The 20,141-nt window shown below is 32.5% G+C and overlaps 1 protein-coding gene across 2 annotated transcripts in view; it reads left to right on the top strand.

The window, feature by feature from the left end:
• Positions 1–20,141, top strand: part of LOC140439464 (odorant receptor Or1-like) — a 167,948-nt gene that overhangs the window by 6,598 nt on the left and 141,209 nt on the right. For both annotated transcript variants that reach the window (XM_072529388.1, XM_072529387.1), the window contains exon 2: positions 10,973–11,217. In XM_072529388.1, coding sequence (XP_072385489.1) covers positions 10,973–11,217 — 245 coding nt within the window. The remainder of the gene's footprint in view (positions 1–10,972; positions 11,218–20,141) is intronic.

Raw genomic sequence — 20,141 nt, 5'->3', positions numbered from 1 at the left:
TACCAAAAGACATTTGACTGTGTAGGCTGGATAAATCTGTGGTCCATTTTATTATAAATGTGCACACCAATGCACCTGGTGACACTTATTAAAAATCTGTACTAGTTAAATATAGCAACAATACGACTAGATCAGAAGTTCTAAAACCAATTCAAGACCGAGACAGGTATTAGACCAGAATGCGTGTTGTGATTTGATTTATTTAACATTTATGGTGAACATGTCATGAGGAATTGTTTTTAGATGGATGGGCCGCTGGAGTAACAGTCGCTGGTAGGAAAATCTCCAATTTAAGTTTTGCTGATGCTGAAGCAGAAGTTCGGAAACGTATTGGTATGGCAAAAATGCGATAAATCGCCTAACTAAAGTTTGGAAAGACAGATCTCTCAAAATATCAAGATGAGACTGATGAATGGCCTTATATTCTCAATATTTCTATACGAGGCTATTTCTGGCCTCTTCGCGAACGCGAGAGCTTAAATATTGATGCTTTTTAGATGTAGTGCTGGATAAGAATGCTGCGCATACCTTGGACAGCTCCTAGGACAAACGTTTCCATTGTAAATCAACTAGAAATTAAAAAAGGCTGTCCACAATGTGTCTCTAACGTATTCTGTAATTTTTCAGTCACCTGGTTTGCAGAGGTGACGATAGTTTAAAGAGATTAATTGTTTCTGGAAACGTTCCGGAGACAAGATCAAGAGGACGATCACCAACTACATGGTCTGGCCAAATTAAGATTTGAGAAACTTATTCTATAAATCTCTTAGGACAGCTGAAAATAGACCAATGGAGAAAAATTGCTAGGAATATTGAAAGAAATCACTATCCTTAGTAATGTGGAAATGACAAGAAATACAGACGAAGTTGTATTGAACCATAATTTGTATGTCTATGAAGTATTTTCTAATGACTTTTTACTGCTTTTTTAACCCTCCATCAGGCGCGCGCCTTATGCTTATGTCATTTTTTGCGCCTATAAAATTTATCTAACGTCTGACGCTCTGTTAAATTTTTTCTAACAAACGATTTTTATGAAATTATTATGTTGAAAAATCTTTTATTACAAAAAAAGCATAACGCACCTATAAACTAACAACAGTAAACAATAAGAATTATTTAACATTACCAATTTTTTATCGCAGGTTTTACATTTAAAACAAATCAACACCGGTTCGGATGTGTGTTCTTTACACAATAGCGTTTTACATCGATCATATTTGAAGGGTACAGGTCCAAAGGGGGAAGTCGTAATTTTACATAAATACATCCAGTGACGCCATCCTGTAGCGATTTTAACGTAGAAGTGGCCAGCGGCTTGTACACATCCTAAAAGCGCTTAGTGCCTGTGAAATGCTAATTCTTATTTACGCATACACCGTCAATAGGTGGCAAGTTCTTATCGGGCAGGTCCTAAAAGGGTAAAGTCCATATAAACAGCTAATAGACGTTGATGTAATACGCGCAGTTTAGAGCTGGGTTAGTAGGTGTTGATAATGTTTTCATTGTTTTCTAAGTGGTTTAAAAGTAAATAACAATATATGCAGAAAACAATAGTAGCGGAAATGAGACTTAAGTAGGGCCTAAAGAGAATGAATAAAAAAAAACCACGGTAGAATGAGAGATGTCATAAAAAAAATTAGACTGCAGTGACACGAGGTAGGTGCAACTATACTTGCTCTAAGCAAGAAAACTATACTTAAGAATTTTAACACAATGACTTCTAATAACGAGCAGAACTATTTGAGGGAGTAATTCATCGTTTAAAGGTGCAGAAAATCCAGTGACGTACACATACTTTTATTTGAACGTTAATTATATTTTTTTTTTCAAATATTAATGTTCGAAATAGGCCACAATATATTTATTTACAAGTTTTTACTGACGTTTCGATCTCTATATCCAAAGACCGCTTTCAAAGATACAAATTATAGTTATATTTATTTTGTTTGTTTATTATTATATATTTCTATAAACTTATATTGTTTATTTTCTTTTATATTCTATCTTTAAAAACGGAATAGAGATCAAAACGTCAGTGTATTAAACATGTAAATGCATATATTGTGGCTTATTTCCACTTACTTTCTGCCTAAAAATACAGAATTCCACAAACAAAAAGCTATAGAAAAATAAATATATCTATTTGTATGTTTGAAAACGGTCTCTTTATAGAGATCGAAACGTCCATAAATTAAACATTTGAATAAATATATTGTGGCTTATTCCTAAACCAACATTATTTCTAAAAATACAGAACGACAAGCAAAAAGCCATAGAAAATAAATATAACTATCATTTGTATAATTGAAAACGGTCTCTGGATATAGAGATCGAAACGTCAATAAATAAACATATGAATAAATATTTTGTGGCTCATTCCCTACATTCCCCTAAAAATACAGAATGCTACAAACAAAAAGCTACAAAAAACAAGTAATTTTGCAGAAAGTTTACTAATAACAACCGGCTGTCTCGGAAGTTACGCTAAAACGTCTTTTGACGTAACCCGTCCTTAAAAAGTTACACAATGAAATTTTGTTAAAACAAATTTTAAGACAGTTTCCATACCACCCCAGAGGTATGTCTTGTGGCGCGTTACTTTTTTTAAATGGGTGTTCGCCAAGAGCCATATTGTCTTATTAAATAAAATGAACAAAACACTTAAACAGTATAAAACAAAACAAAATAAAATCCTATAAAACAAAATAAAATTCTATAAAAACAAAATAAAAATAATGTTTGATGTAACAAAACATTGTACTATTCTATTTAAACACAAACACTATACACACTTACTATGTTCTTCTCGTTTTTTTTTGTTTTTGGTTTTTTTTATGCTGATGTTCTTATTAAACTATTAGAAAATATTATTCGCTGTCTAAATCTGAAGATACAGTGCTGCTATCGCTGTCATTATCTTCACCACCTGGTGTAATTATAATTGGCTATAGTAAAACTTCGAGATGAGTGTCAAGTTCCCACATATGATGTTCTTCTTTAATTATGTGGCCTATACATTTAGCCCATTTCTCTGGAGTTACATGGAGGATTGCTTGAATCAAAAGTTTCTTAATTTCGTTTAATTTAAATGTTTTGTTATTGCGAGCTACTTCTCCTTTCACTTGTGCCCAGATAAGTTCAATGGGATTAAGTTCGCAATGATAAGGTGGTAGACGCAGAACTTTGACACCATAATCTTTTGCAGTTTCATCTACAGCATATTTAAGATATTTACTTTTCTTTAACCGTGGAATGTCAAGTAGCTAAATTTTTTGCATTGTTTCTTCGTATGCAATCCCCTTTTCTGTAAGCCATTCTTGAATCCTCCCTTTCAATTTATTTCATAATCACCTGTTTTTTTCCACTCAAATTAAAGAAAACCATCATTAAGAAACCCTGTATCACTTCCTATATGGGTGATGATTAAACGCCGTCCCTTTCCTGATGGAGCTTTTAGTCCTGTAGATCAGCCTTCTATAAATGCTTCGCGTTTACTTTTGACATTTAAATCTTGCAAAACTTTTCCAACTGTATGACCTTCGTTAATCCAGGTTTCATCCAAATAACATATTTTGCGTCCAGTGCTGCAAATTTTGCGTATTTATTCTAAATATTTTCTTCTCCACACAATAATTTTATTTTTTTCTAATAGCATACTTTTTCTATTGAGTTTTACATATCGAAAGTTCATTTCGCGCATGGTCCTGATTAAGACTCTATGAGATATCTTGGGTAAGGAGTTATCGTTTTCGGGCTGTTGAGAAATATTTTTCAGTGTTGGAATTTCACTTCGAAAATAAACTGAATGAATTTTTCGACTTATAATATTCCTTGTCTCGTCATCCAAAACAATGCTTTTCCTACCTCTAGTTTTACCTTTTTCTTGCTTTTTATTTTCCGATGTATTTTTAAGTACAGGATAAATACAGCTAACGGATACTTTTGTTAAACTGCTACAAATGTCGACCGCTTGGCTAACATTTAATGCCATTTTTCTACCGACAATTCCTTCATAAACGTTTCGTATCATTACCTTCTCTTCGGACGTTAATATTTTCCGTCTCTTTTGCGGCTTTTCATTTTTGGAATCAACATCAGAATTTTGCTGTCTTCTCTTGGAACAACTCGTCCAACTCCAATAAAACTCAAACCAAATAATCACAGAATATAACTAAAAATTTACTATAAAATGACAAACTATAACACTCATACTATCAATAACACGTTTTATCAATAACACAAACTTATCGCATAAAATATATTCACAAAATGCAACACATGCCCTACCATCGGAAACGCCAATGTAAGTGAACTATTGTTGATGGGCACTTGGTCGACAAAAACTAGTTTTACGGCTTTCTGTGGGTCGGATTTGAAACGGAGTTCCAAAGTTGCCAAACGATTGAAAAATATTGTTTTAAAATATCGATTTTTATTTTATAAATTTAAATATGTAACAAAACGGAACATATAAATATAATTTATTTAATTACAATTTTGTGCTTAATTTTTACTTATGAAAAAATCATGTTTTTTGGTATTTTTATAACTGTAATAACCGCTGCGTGGAAGAATACACGTTTTGTATGACCATAATTACTACTTGTGAACAAGAATTGGCTACACTGTACGATAACTTCTGGTCAGTTTTTCTATAGAGAAGCACAAATAAATATACTACTTATATATTGTGTAATTTCTTATGAGAAAACGCAAATTTTTTTTATTAACATTTAAGATTTTTACAATCTGTTTTGCAGTGAAAACAATAAGTAAAATTTTTTGTCTTTACATGACAGAGAGATGTAAGGTCCAGTGACCAAATCATCACGACACAAATTGGCTTTTTACCGGTAGGATGCGCACATACACTGATACGCGAGCACTAAAAGCGGCACTGATCACAATGGCTGGGTGTTGTTGAAGGCGTAACTCCCACTGCTGTAGGCTCTGTCAGGATAGGTGAGGTAGGTCCAAGGGGTCATGTCGCTTCAATCTCTTCGCTTGTTGGTTGTTGAGAAGATTGTGTGCCAGGGTATTAGGATGCGCCCGCAACCTGTTTTGATATTGTTCAGAAGTTTTTTTGCACTCTTCAGAGACTGTTAGTACCTGAAGATTATGTATTGCATCATTCTGGATATACCAAGGTGCATTAGCGATTGTTCTCAGAGTTTTTGATTGGAATCTTTGTATTATCATAATATTAGATTTGCTAGCTGAACCCCAGAGCTGTGAGCCATATGTCCAAATGGGTTTTATTATTGTATTGTATATCAGTAGCTTGTTGTCAATCGATAGGTGAGAGTTTTTTCCCAACATCCAGTAAAGTTTTCTGTATAAAATTCCCAATTGAAGCCTTTTCGTCCATATATGTTTGGTCCAAGTTAGACGTTTGTCAAGGTGAATACCTAAGTATTTTACGTCATGCTTTTGGGGCAAAGGGTGTCCATTGAGGTTAACTTGTGGACATGTACCTCTTCTTAGAGTGAATGTAATTTGTGTAGATTTTGAGGGGTTTACTCTAATTCTCCAGAGTTTAAGCCATTCATTTGTTTTGTTCAGATGTAGTTGCAGTCTCTCTGATGCTATTATTGGGTTGCTATGAGAGGCCAAGAAAGCAGTATCATCTGCGAGTGTTACAAGCGTTAGGTTATTGCTTATTGGCAAGTCAGCCGTGTATATATCAGGTACAGAATCGGTCCGAGCACACTACCCTGAGGTACACCAGATAGGATGGGGTAGAGTTTTGTATAGGCTTCACTATATTTTACCAGATATCTCCTTTCTGTAAGGTATGATTGAAGCAGTTTAAAGTAAGGGTAAGGAAAATTTTTCTTTAATTTGTACAGAAGTCCTGTATGCCACACCTTGTCAAAAGCTTGAGAGGCGTCTAGAAAGGCTGCAGTACAATATTGCTTGTTCTCGAGACTACTTCTTATTGTTGTGTATAGTCTGTGAACTTGTTCTATTGTACCATGTTGGTTACGAAAACCGAATTGATGGTCAGGTATGAGACACTTTTCGTCCAATATTGGTTTGATTTTTCGTAGTAGAAGTTTTTCGAAGACCTTAGAGATGACTGGGAGTAGACTAATCGGTCGGTATGAGTTAACATCTTTTGACCAGGTTTTTGAATGAGTATAATCTGTGCCACTTTCCATTGCAGAGGGAAGTAATGCAGACTAAGCATAGCATTGAAGATCATAGTGATTATTCTGTAACAGTCATTGGTTAGTTCCTGGAGGATCTTACCCGTTATGAGGTCGAATTCCGGAGCCTTATTGGGTTGTATCTCATTCTTTATTATCTGTTTTACTTCTTTAATATTAAACTTGGTGATTGGTAGATCCATTTGATATGGAGCCTCAAGAAAAGAATTAAATGGTTCTTCTTGTTCTAATGGCACTACTCTGTTAAATGGACTAAATACTGTAGAAAGATGTTCAGCGAATGTCTCAGATTTTTCTGTGTCTGTTCTTGCCCATTTACCTTTGACATTTATTAGAGGAGGTATGGCGTCTTGTGGACCTTTTACCTTTCTCGTCGCCTTCCATAGAGAATAATTGGTGTCTTTGGACGGAGTCAAATTTTCTAAGTAAGTTTGAATCCCCCTGTTTTTCTCTTCTTTTAATGGATTTTTAAGTCTTCTGGTAATTCTGTTTAAATTTTGTTTGTCAATAGGAGCGTGTGTGTTTTGCCACTTTTTCCTAAGTTTTCTTTTCTCATCGATCAGGTTTTTTGCACTTTGCGAACAGTTTATGCTTTCCTTCCATGTTGTTTGTTCAGGAGTAGAAATGCCTGCCTTTTGTATGGAGGTAGTAAGTTGTTGTACCGCATTTTCAATTTGTAATTCTGTTTTAAGTGGCAAGTTCGTTGGTATTTGTTCTGCTAGTGCGCTTCGGAATATTTTCCAATTTGTTTGATTATTGGTTAGGACTGGAGGCTAATTTCTGAGTATGATTTTGGAGTCTAGGTCAATTAGAATGGGAGAATGGTCTGAAGAGAGGTCCCAGCATGATTCTATTGCTAAATAGTTAAGAGAGATACCTTTAATCACACAGAAGTCTAAGAGATCTGGTGTTTTATTTGGATCTGTAGGCCAATAAGTTGGTTCTCCTGTAGATATGTGTTGTAGGTTGTTTCCTGTTATTGACTTCAGCAGTTGTCTACCCCTTGTTGTAATTACCCTAGAGCCCCAGTGATGATGTTTACAGTTAAAGTCTCCTCCTGCTATGAATTTGTGTCCAAGAGAACTGAAATAGGTGCTAAAGTTGTTTTCGTTGATTGGTTGACCAGGAGGACAGTAGACCGCAGATAAGGTAAGGTTGCCTAGCCAGTCTTCAATGACAATGCTAGTTGATTGCAGGTACTTTTCACTGAGCTTATTTAACTCATGGTGTTTTATATTAGATTTGATAATAATAGCTGTGCCACCGTGTGCCTTGTCATTTGGATGTTTTGTGTAGTGGACAATGTATTTTGGAATTTTGATATAGTTTTTGTCTGTTAGATGAGCTTCTGATACAAGCATAACATCAATTTTCTTCTCGTCGAGGAAAATTTTTATTTCTTGGATATGGTTCGTTAGGCCAATGTCTAACAGATAAAAAAATAAAAACAATCCTAGAAAATTGGAATCTCACGTTCTTGCAGCAATATACGAACAAGTTATCTAATTGCTGGAAAAGCCACTACAGTGTGAATGATAGTAAAAAATTATAATTACCTGAAGAATTAAACATAAAAAAGATGTTTAAAATGTTTTGCAAGTTAAACCATTTTATAAAAATATCTTACGAGTCGTATAGAACAGTCTTATATAAATATTATATAATATAAATATTAGGCTATCTTAAATTTTATAATATAAAATTTAAGATAGCCTTTGTATATCCCAGAACCGACATATGTAGTAGTTCCTGCGATGAGTTTCTTATAAAAATTAAATTATTTAGTCTGTTATTTAAAAAGTTCTCAAAATGAATGCTTGCAAAAGGAAATACGCCATTTTGCAATACAAAATGGTGTACACACAAGAAAGGCTGAGGCATTTTAAAGTATAAACATTGCTGAGAAGAAAAAAAAAGTCGAACCTCTGTGACTCACGAAGCTATTTGTCTCCTTTTTGGAAAAAATCTCAGTGTCGCAAACGTAACAACAAACGATGTTTACTACAAGAGCCAGCTTAATGTCTATGCTTTTTAATGTCCACATTTACAGTACACAGCAAAAAGTGTGTTTTACACTTACCCGGACACACCGGTAAAAGGGGAAGCGACGATTGCTCGAAATATTCGGCGACTCGTGTGGAGAGCAAAATAAAACTTATACCATGTTTCGTTTTTTGCATTATATTGTCCACAATATACGTAGACTTGTATATACGTTTAAGTTACTTTTCCTATTCGTGGGCATTCCTACATGGATAAAAATATAGGCTTAATAAACTCCGAACAACGAGCTGAGATTCCTTTAGATTGGGTTGAAATTTTTGGAAGTGCTCGTGCAAAACCATCGCCATTTGACGTGGAAATAGATCAATCCTGCTTTCGAGCATAGACGAATTTTTTTTATACCAAAACAGATTATTTGAAGAAATGTCCTTTCAGTTACCGAGTAATTCGAGAATTAGAAATACATCAAGAACATCGTAGACTAATATATTACCGGGATTCCTATAATGGAGCATGGGAGTCAGCAATGTTAATGGGGAAAAAAGTAAGCGAAGGAGACCGGTGCTACTACAAAATAAATTTGTACTTCCTCCGTATTCCTAGCGAGTATTCTTATTCCAAAAATACTTCGAATGAGCGGTAGGTTATCTAGGGTCGATCTTTTTATGTCTGCTTTTGTGGTCGTCGAATCTGATTGCTCGCTGAAGTAAATAAAAACGCTTTTTCGACATTATAGCTAGAAAATAGTATTCTGTAGTACCATCCGTTGCCCAGAGTTTATTCGTGTTTAAGTGTTTTTTTCTTTTTACGCCTCAATTAAAGCAATCGTATAAACGCCATTATTTCTTTTAAATTAGAAGGTAAACAATCTCGAGGACAGGAGTATAAGGAATGCAATACATCAAGTTTCTGGTTTGTATAAATAACGATTTCAATAAGAATGTCTATAGAAAAAATATTTCTCGGCAGTCTGCATTCTCTTTTACACTTTGAACTTCACCTGCCACTAATGGAAGTTTAGTGACAATATTTGGACGGCATGTTTTAGCTAAAATAAAGTTGGGTTTATGTTTTAGCCAAAGGTGCCATATGTTTTAAGAAACTGAGGCTCAATTTGCGGATTAATTCTAGGAATAATGTCAAGAGAAACTTCGTCTTTTTCTGTATCACTGCTGGAGGATTGTTCGGTATTAGTGTAAAGGCCGGTTTTCACGCTACGTCTTATTGTACGTTTTGTTGGATAGGACAAATCCTATACAATAAAACGTGGCATGTAAACAGCAAAACTTACGTCTTGTCGAATCAAAATGAAATCCAAGGTCAGATCGTAGAAATGATGGGAGAAGAATAGTTTTGCGAGAACTAATAGGATTATTTAGGTCAAGAGAATGGGCTTCTTTTTAGAAGCCCACTCTCTTGACCATCTTGTCTTTTCCCTCTTCATCCCCTTTTTCCTTAGTTGTAGTATCTTTATAGTTGAAAAAATAAAAGAAAGCAGCCGTGTTTCTTCCTGAATAAAAAAAAACACTAAACAAACTTCACACAACTCAAGACTCTGAATTAGAAATGAGGTAGAAAACGGAAGGAAAAACGTAGTGTGTATACACTGGACAAAACGTACATTTTGTCGTACGTTTTATATGACCCACAAAACGTACAATAAGACGTAGTGTGAAAACGGGCCTTTATGTTAACAATACTTCGAAATATGATCATCAATATCCTGATCAGACTCGAACTCTAAAGGCCGGTTTTCACGCTACGTCTTATTGTACATTTTGTTGGATAGGACAAATCCTATACAATAAAATGTGGCATGTAAACAGCAAAACGTGCGTCTTGTCGAATCGAAATGAAATTCAAGGTCAGATCATTGAAATGATGGGAGAAGCATAGTTTTGCGAGAACTGATAGGATAAAACGTTACGTGAAAATACATGTTCAGACAAGTCGTCCGATCTTGACTTATTTGACGACTAGTTCCACTGCAGTTCGTTTCATTTTTCCCAAAAAAAGCCTAATAATGTCAGATTTGTGGCAATGCACTCACAATTTTCTCGGGGAATTTATTGAATTGTATTAAACTTTTTAAGTAGTTATGTTTTAAAACCAAGTAGATTGCATTACAGGTTTCAGGAATTATTTGGCTTAACGCTGGTTTGGATATTATGATTGTGAACTCCAAGTCCTTGACGCTGCGTCCTGTTGTAAGATATCTGAGAGTTGCTGTGAGTCTTTCATGGGATGTAATGGCTTTTCTCATGAGGTGTCTTATTTCAATATGTATGGTGTTACCAACTCTAGCAATTGACAATAGGCTGAGATGTCCATTCATCTGGTTCCCCTCTTTTAGTAACGAGACGTGGGAATACTGGCTTCTTTGTAGAAGCCCACTCTCTTGACCATCTTGTCTTTTCCTCTTCATCCCCTTTTTCCTCAGTCGTAGTATCTTTATAGTTGAAAAAATAAAAGAAAGCAGCCGAGTTTCCTCCATAATAAAAAAAAACACTAAACAAACTTCACACAACTCAAGACTCTGAATTAGAAATGAGGTAGGAAACGGAAGGAAAAACGTAGGGTGTATACACTGGATAAAAGGTACATTTTGTCGTACGTTTTATATGAACCACAAAACGTACAATAAAAAGTAGTGTGAAAACGGGCCTTAACAGAGTTTCTTTGTGCAATTTTAGATAATTTTTGTTAGATTTTATCCAACAGCGCGACTAATGGAGGGTGAATTTAACTGTAGGCACATACAAATACTGGTGTTTTAAATTATATTTTCTTAACAGGGATGTCTCTAATCTTTGGAAATATCAAAGATTACTCAAAGAGAATACTATGGTTACCAGAATTAATGCTGAAATTAATATTTATGTGGCCGGAGAAAAACACAATACAACTAACGTCAACATTTATATTTTGGGGATTTCTTAATATGTTTGTGCTTTGGGGACAAATTACCTATTCCTATATGAACTATAAGGATTACAACAAAAGTTTAACTGTGGTTTCTTCAATGTCAACTCTGTTTCAGGTAAGTTTAGTTATGATAATAAAATATTATTTTTTTATTACAAATAGATCTATGATGAACTTTATTTTCGTATGCGTAGCAAGTATGTCTACTTTTTTTAAGTTTTTTTTTATAGAAGTCTTAAAAAATATGCTGTATAGTCAACTAGTCATAGGATATGTTTTTTAAATCAATATCAAGTAGTGTATATTTTGAGTAAACTTATATGGAATGACCATTTATTTCACACCAATATGTTTATTTCTTTTGCAGAAACTTGGTATTATTGCAAAGAATAAAGCTTTTAATTTAAAATAAACAAACAAATAAAACAATCAGGTAATACAGCTCGGGGCGTTATATATTATTTTCTTTAACTGTAAATTGAACAAAAATAAATTAATTATCTTTTGCGTTGAAAAAACGAGACTATATGTAGTTATCGTATCATTGGTCTTGTGGAGCAAGCAATGGCTCAAAAATAGCTGCTGTAGTGGTAGGCATAACACAGAGCGTTGTGCCAAAAAGACTCCATGACTTTGGCAAAAGATTGACACTGGCAAATCATCTTCCAGGTCTTGTAGTTCCAGATTTTTCACAATCTCTTTTCCATTACTATCGTTTTTTTTAAACCGCATGTAATGAAACACTTTTTAATTGTTTTCATTGAAACGTCCCTCTATGCTGCCACATTCCAAATTGAGGCATTAGTAATCGTTGTCTACTTCTCCAGTACAGCTGTTGATAATGAACGTTCTATAGTTGATAACATTCTTCTTATAAAAAACCATTTATACATAAATTTAGAGTTTTTAATTATTCCTTGGTCTAACGGTTGATAATGTGCTGTAGTATTAGGTGACAAAAATATTATCAATATGTTAGATAACTAAATATCTGGATGGGATCTTGTCTAGGAATAAGAGAATTTTTCTTTTTTGTCATTGCATTTTTCGGTCAAATGTGGTGATCTATCAAATATCTCTTTTGATCTACGCCTTTTTATTGTAATACCAGTCGACTTGGAGTTTTAATAATGTAATACTGATTTTGATTTTTAATAATGTAATAATAATAATGATTTTTTCGTTTTCCAATCACTAAAGCTTTTTCTTTTTCCCATTTAAATTTGCACGCAATAATACGGTCAGCCTTTCCTAAGCAGATTTACTCCCAGTGCACTTTTCATTACGAAGTGTACAAGTTTTGCTTAGTAAGATTCGATAATACGAACCAGTCTCGTCAGTGTTATGAATATGACCAAAACTCGAACGCTATAACTATTTTTTTCAGAAGCTTCTACCACCGAAATTTTTTATTCCAACCTTAAAAACTTTCTTTTAGTCGAAGACATTGTTACCCTTAGATCAGAATATCGCAACTAAATTGAAATGTGTACAAAGGATGAATAAATTCTAAAGTGGGCTTTTTCAAATCAAACTCGAAGTATTAGTTTTATGACCATAAGTATACCTACGTATATAATTAGTTTTATGGCTACAATAAGTTATGTACATATTTGGATTTTCGGATTTCCAATTTTAATGCTTTAATCGCCTTTACCTAACTGTCCGTGGTTGGCAGGTAAAATTACAATAGTTTTTTACAAAAACTAAAAGCTAATTTTGTGCGGAGTTGTTGTGAAGTTAGTCCGTTATTCGGACGTGTCTTCCTATTTACCCACATATCAAATGTTCGGTGACCTAAAAAATGTCCGTTCAGCAGAGGTTTCTGTATGTTAACAGGAGTTTTACTGTAGTTTATAAATACAATTATTATTTTTTCTTTTTTTTATTGTTAGGCTTAGTTTTAGATAAAACAGATCTCAAAGCATTTATTGTTTTGAAGGATAGGTAATTATTTTTTAATAAAACAGTTGATGAAACAGTCAAAAAAAAATTGTCTTCTAAGAACTAATTTTTGTTAAAACAAGTTATTTTTGGTCATATCGTGTAAGAATTTAATGATTTCCTTTTTAAAATTGATGTTGTTATTTAAAATTTGTGATTTAGATATCTGTTAGTGTATGTTGATTTTCTTTACAACTAAGTCTTATATCTAGTATCGTTCTTTGAGATTAAAACATCGAGAACAAGTAGTGTATTGTTATATTCTTTTTTCATGTTAAATGTTATTGTCAATGCTTTATCGTTTATATTATCCAATAATGTGTCCAACAACTATGAGGCCTATTGGGAGGCATATTGAGAACATATCATCTACATATCTCCACCACTCTGTTGGTTTTAACTTTTATTTAGAAGTAATAATTGTTTCTAAATTTTTGATAAATAGATTCGCTTATAATGAAGATAAAAACAGATCCCATTTCTAGGCCAAAATTTTGTTTATATAATTCATTATTTAGTTGAAAATATGTTTTATCAATACATTATGTCAGCTCCATTATAACTGATATATTTAGTCCTGTTCTAGCTGTCAATATATTATCTATTCGCTAATTTTGTTTTGATTATTTTTAAAGCCTTATCAAATAACGCATTTGTAAACTAACTATTGATATCAAAACTTACTAAAATATTGTTTGAATTAATACAACTTTTGACACTTCACTACAAGGAGTTGTAGATTCTCCTTATAGAATCAAGAACATTAAACGTTAGAAGTGAACATTAATCTTATATTCAAAATGGAGAATTTGAGATATGTCACATATGTAAACACGCATGGGAAAACAAACATAGAGTTCAGTGGAAAGAATAAAGTACTATAGTCCTAAAACAAACAGATAAAAAAAAAGTCAAAGAAGTGGCTCTTATTATTATATTAAATAAATCCAATGGCGTCGCAAATTCCTTAGCCAAACGCAGTAAGATCTGGTTACCCAAATTACTCGGCAAAATGTAGTAGCATGTGTTTACCCATATTAAAAGAGGAAATCAATACAAAAAATACTGCTTTTAGTAAGTCAATAACATATCGAGGATAAACCATTTATATTTTAAAATAAAATACATATCAACCCAGAGTTTGATTTGGTTAATATTGATAGTAAAAATAAATGTAACACCAAATATTTACCATGTTGGAATTGTATTATGAGGTTATTTTTTTATAGTTTGTTCTTTATGATTTACTATGGGACCACTAATAGTAGAATTTTACTGTCATTATTGCATATGGTTGTCTTTTTAAAGACAAATTACAGGCTTTCAATCGTTTTTTTTTTGTTTGGCTGTGTGTATATTTTAAGTATAGTATACAGGTTGTTTCATTAACAATTTTCCATATACCCAGTAGCTGGGAAAACAAAATACGAAGATTTAACCTAAAACACCTAAATTAAATATTCCTCCTTACAGACATATAGCGTGTTGTATTACAAATATTCTAAGATGGTTTTAGCCCATTGTTTTGACACCTTCCAATATTTTTTGTTCTGGACAAACAGTTTACACATGTTAAGATACTTTAAGTAGTGTTACCAGAGGTTTCCGCTGTTACCAGAGGCGTGCTGTAGGAATTAATACTTCCTTTTTCTCCCTCACAATCTACGCCACTATCATAATAATCATTTCAGCATGTTTTTTTATTCTTCTTTACTTTTTACGTAAATTTCATCCTTCTGTAAAAGGATTTTTTAAACATTGTTTAAAGGTAAAATGCATAATCTTATTTTATTGCTAACATCCATTGATTTTTATGATTTTCCATGATTTTTATTATACTAAGACAATTTTTATTTGTAAGTTTTCGGGTCGAGCTCGTTATAAAATGATGGTTACGTAACAAAAAACTATTGAAAAATATCTTTATTTGGACTGCTATAACAATTAATCAATTTAATGAATTTTTAAAGAGGCCTTAATTCACTTTAATACATTTTTGAATTCTATCGGAAAAATTTCTCCTAACCTTCTGAAAGATGTTCGGTTGATTTTTAATAAAGTTTGCAGTATTCTATATTTGTTGCCATAACTAATGTCTGGTATTAATTTCTTGAGCATGCACACATGTGTCATATGTCACTAAAAATAAAAATCTGAGAGATTAAAATCAGGACTCCGAGCAGATCATAAAAACTCACTTTCTCGCCCTATCCATCTATGAGAAAACTAATTGTTCAAATCTTCTTCTTCTTCTTCTTCTTCTGGTTCCTATCCGTTTCGGATGTTGGAAATCATATTGGCAATCATGACCTTGCTCGCTGCGGCTCGAAACAGCTCCGTTGAGGTTTTCCTAAACCATGTTCTTAAATTCCGCAGCCATGATATTCTCCTTCTACCGGGTCCTCGCTCAGATATTGCAATTTTATGCGTTTGATCGTAAACACAATCTCTGGTTCCTTCTTCATTTTTTCTAGAACTTCCTTGTTCGTGATCCTTGCTGTCCATGATATTCTCAGCATTCTTCTATAAAGCCACATCTCAAATGCTTCAAGTTTTTTAATAGTGGTGTCTGTAAGCGGCCATGCCTTGTTCAAATGGTTACGCCCTATCCTCGGAAAATGTAGTGGGGCGGCATCTTGCATAAACCAAATATCCCTTCTTTGGTTTAATGATAACTCTTCTAGTCTATCAAAAAGGCTATTTTAAAAAAAATTCCAAATACGAATGGCTGTTGAAATTTGAAAGTAATTCAAAGGGATCTACTTATTAAATTATCTCGAAAAATTTTACACCAAATATTATTCTCAGTTTAAGTTGAAAATATGCTTCTCTGACGGCATGTGGATTTTCGTTATCCCAAATCTGACAATTTTTCTACTCTACGTGTGAAAGTGGCTTCATCAGTAAAGAGAATATGGCTAACGAAATTGTTTTTTGCATTTGTTTTATCCATAACAAATTATGCAAAATTCCATTCATCGAGGAAGAAGCTCTGAAAGAGTGATTTCATAATTCCGAGAGCTAAAAAAAATATAATAGCTATTAAAGATTCATGAAAATTTACGACAGCAACTTAATTAAAATATTAAAGACACTCATGTGAAATAAGCAAAAAATAATATATTATGTATTTTAAACATTACCTTTAAACGCAAATATCTTGAAAAGTACTTTGTCTATCGTCTATCGTATTGAGACAACAAAGTGATATTTACGTAAAAAGTAAGGAAAATGATGCTGAAATGATTATTAACAGTGGCGTAGCTGTGAGGGGGAAACGGAAGTATATATCCCTACAGCACGCATCTGGTAATAACGGAAAACCATCTTTTAACACTATTTAAAAAAAAACATAAGCTGTGGTGATGGGATATATTATTAACAATGGGATAAAATAATTTTAGAATATTTGTATTAGAACACTCTGTATCTCGGTAAGGAAGAATATTTTATTTAAATGTTTACTGTTAATCTTCGTATTTTGTGCTAAGGTTTCTCCAGTTACCATATGAACAACTTTTAATGAAAAACCCTGTATATTAGCAAAATATATTGTTGCTGTTAGCGGCGGCTCGTGACCTAAAAAAGTGGTGAAGATGAGGAAAGCTTGCTTTTGGTACCTACTTCGCGCCCAAATCTCATTAAAAATTCGTTAAAAAAAATGTATAGAGTTTAGGGCCCTTATACTAGATACGATTTGTTCTGCTTGTCTGGGATATTTTATTTCTGAACCTTGACAGTTCATTGAGGGTTTTTTGGTGATTAAAACACAACGCCTGCTAAAACGGGTTGGTGAGTTTCGATTCAGCCGCCCACTCTAAGTCAGATGCTGATTGCAGCCGACCACTCTGGATCAGACGCGGATGTTTAAAATACTGGTTGGTCGACCATGTAAAAGAATATCCCTTTTATCTTCATTTTTCCAATGCCTAAACGGAGTCTCTAATATATTACACACCAAGTCATTAATTTGGCCACCATTTAATATAGTGTTCTGCAGGTCATCATGCAGGGTAGAGTCGATGGCAAAAAGGGAATAGGTAGAAAGAGGAAATCATGGCTTCGAAATATTGGAGACTGGACAAACATGACTGTGAACGAATTATTCCACGTTGCAAAAGACAGAGAAACTTTTAGAAATGTGGTCGCCAACCTTCGTTAATGCAGACGGCATAGAAAGAAGAAGAAGTCATTAATTGGATTCATATCTGTTTAAGATTATTTTGGTCCAAACGAAATCCACGAGAACACTTTATATCAGAAATCCGAAACAAACCACAAAGAAATGTATTAATAAAGTGCACTAAACAAATAAAATTAATACTGTGACTAAACTAAACTAATAAATACTATACTATACACTATACTATAAAAAAAAATATCTATATAATAGACTAAATTTCAAACCGGCAAAATGGCAACCGAGAGCGCTCATGCAGATGGATTTCGCATTTTAAAAATGATATTCACCTCTTCCTGAATCCTATTATATTAATACACGGCTAGTGACACAGGTCAGGACTTGACTGTCAAGTACGAATCGCTAATAAAGCTAGTTGTCTTTTTTAATTTTTAGATTAATTAAAAGAGAATAAATAAATAATTAATTTTAGAATTTAGATATAATAATGTGGCTTTCATTTTTTATTTATTTGTCTCAATTTAATTATATTTTTTTGGTGAACCTCACCTTCACCTACTTCACCTGACCGGCCGCCGCTGGTTGCTGTATACATCGTTTCATGAGAAAACGTTTTTGATTTTATTCTGTTATTAGTATAAATAAAGTTCTTAGTATCGTATAAATGTAGTTTATTTTTCCAATTTTTGAAGTGTTTTTAACCAGTCCATTATTTGTTAACATTCTTTAAGAAATACAGATCAATTTTGTAGTGAGTTAATATGTAAGAACTGTTAAATATTTTCTTTATTTTGGTTTAATTTTGAAGCAAAACTTGTATACTGGCATTGTATTAATTTTTCTTTATCGTAAAATGCTAAGGTCATCCTCACGAACTTGGAGATACAAAATAGTTGGAAGAGTTTATTAACTCGACGAGGATAGTCCGTTATAAAACATGTAAACTTTTTTAATTTTGTTAAAATTTGTTCTCCGTGTGCTCTTTTCGATTATCGTGCGTTGGCTATCAATTTAGTTGTACTAATTTTGTTGAAAGCAGCTTGTAAAAGAGATGCAGATGACCTATTAAACTATTCTCTCAAGTTTTTAAGCCATGACGTTCGTCTTCGATCTGGCCTTTTTTTCCATATGTCTTGCCTTGTATTATTACATAAGGTATATTATATTTCTCTCGATGGTGCAAATCACAAAAATCTATAATAATAATTTAAATACCAGTAGTTTTATGAACTTTCGAATATATAAAAACTGTTAAAATAAATAAATAAACTTTGTAAATCGATGATTGTAAAAAAATCGTAAAATAAAATAACCCTACTACAACCTTTTTTAACCTCTACTGGGTTAAAAAAGAAGAATCCCTAAAAACACCACATTGGAATTGATTTAAATTTTTAGTTTTTGTTGGAGAATACGAAGCCTATTTATGCATTTATATTTAAATATTATAATATCTATTAAGAGCTTTTTGTACATGCAGGTAAATATTTAAAATGTTGAAAATGGTTATGTGCATGTTACGGTAAGTGGAATTTTGCTATAACTAAAAAATATGTAATCGTATTATCATGCCTGATAAATCATGACATAAATATATTTATGCTACCACGTTCACTGTTAGATAATATTATTATTTTGCATAATATATACAGGAATACTTTGAATTTTGTGATGTAGTTGTTAAAAATGTATTTATTTTTAAAATACAAAACAATAACAGAAGTGGCACGAAAAAACATAAAATATAAAAGTTAAAAATTATTAGCGTTTAATATATACAGGGTGAGTCATGAGGAACTTTACATACTTCTACCATATGTAGAGTCCCTCAGGGAACATATCATGTGGCCACTAAAAAATGTCAACTCCTCTTCTTTATTAATTAACAGGGTGATTTGTGTAATTGACCATTTATTTCATTTTACTGTAGTGTTTATACGGCTCATTTGATTTTTTTAATTTTTACATGATACAGTACACTACTATCAAGCATTCGACTGGTATTAGCTAAACTAAAAAATTCCAGCACTGGCTTTGGAAAAATTAATTTAGGGATTCGTATTAAATATTACACCCTGTATAATTTTTTTTAAAATGCAATAAGTGATTTTCAAACTACATAAATAGCCAATGAAAACGACATATGCGACAATGTTGTCGCACTTTTATTAAATTTTTAGTGAACGATCAAATCTTACCAAAAATAGAACAACCATAATGAAGTATCAAATTATAAGGTATTAATTTAAAGAAATATTATAAATTTCAAACATTTTAATTAAAATGAGTGCCTACAACATAATCTAATACGTAGAAAATTAACATCTTTACTGTCACTTTGTATTATATCCACGATAGAATCAATTGTTTTTCAATTTTAAATTTTTACTCATAGATCGTATTGGGGCATTATTTTCGATAAATAATAAATTAAATTGATTAAAAAGTCAAACCTCTTATATGTGTTAGTTTTTGTTGATTGTAAATAATTAAAATTTTATGTCAAATAATAATACATTGCATCAACTGTACTAAATAAAAATAAATCTAAAAAAGTTTAAAATGAAGGTTGGCGTTGACCGTTTTGGGTTTATCATAACTATGTACATATTTTTAGTTTTTTTTTAAATTGTTCTTCGTTATTGTTAGTAGTTACTGTTTTTTGTAGTGCAGTGACTCAGTTTATCATTTCAATTAAAATGTTTGAAATTTATAACATTTGTTTAAATTAATTACCTTATAATTTGATACTTCATTATGGTTGTTCTATTTTTGGTAAAATTTGATCGTTCACTAAAAATTTAATAAAAGTGCGACAACATTGTCGCATATGTCGTTTTCATTGGCTATTTATGTAGTTTGAAAATCACTTATTGCATTTTAAGAAAAATATATACAGAGTGTAATATTTAATACGAATCCTTAAATTAATTTTTTCAAAGCCAGTCCTGGAA

The sequence above is a fragment of the Diabrotica undecimpunctata genome, chromosome 4, assembly GCF_040954645.1.
Source record: "Diabrotica undecimpunctata isolate CICGRU chromosome 4, icDiaUnde3, whole genome shotgun sequence".
NCBI classification, from domain to species: Eukaryota; Metazoa; Arthropoda; class Insecta; order Coleoptera; family Chrysomelidae; genus Diabrotica; species Diabrotica undecimpunctata.
The sequence above is the reverse complement of the archived record's forward strand: the minus strand, read 5'-3'. Positions and strand labels throughout refer to the sequence as shown.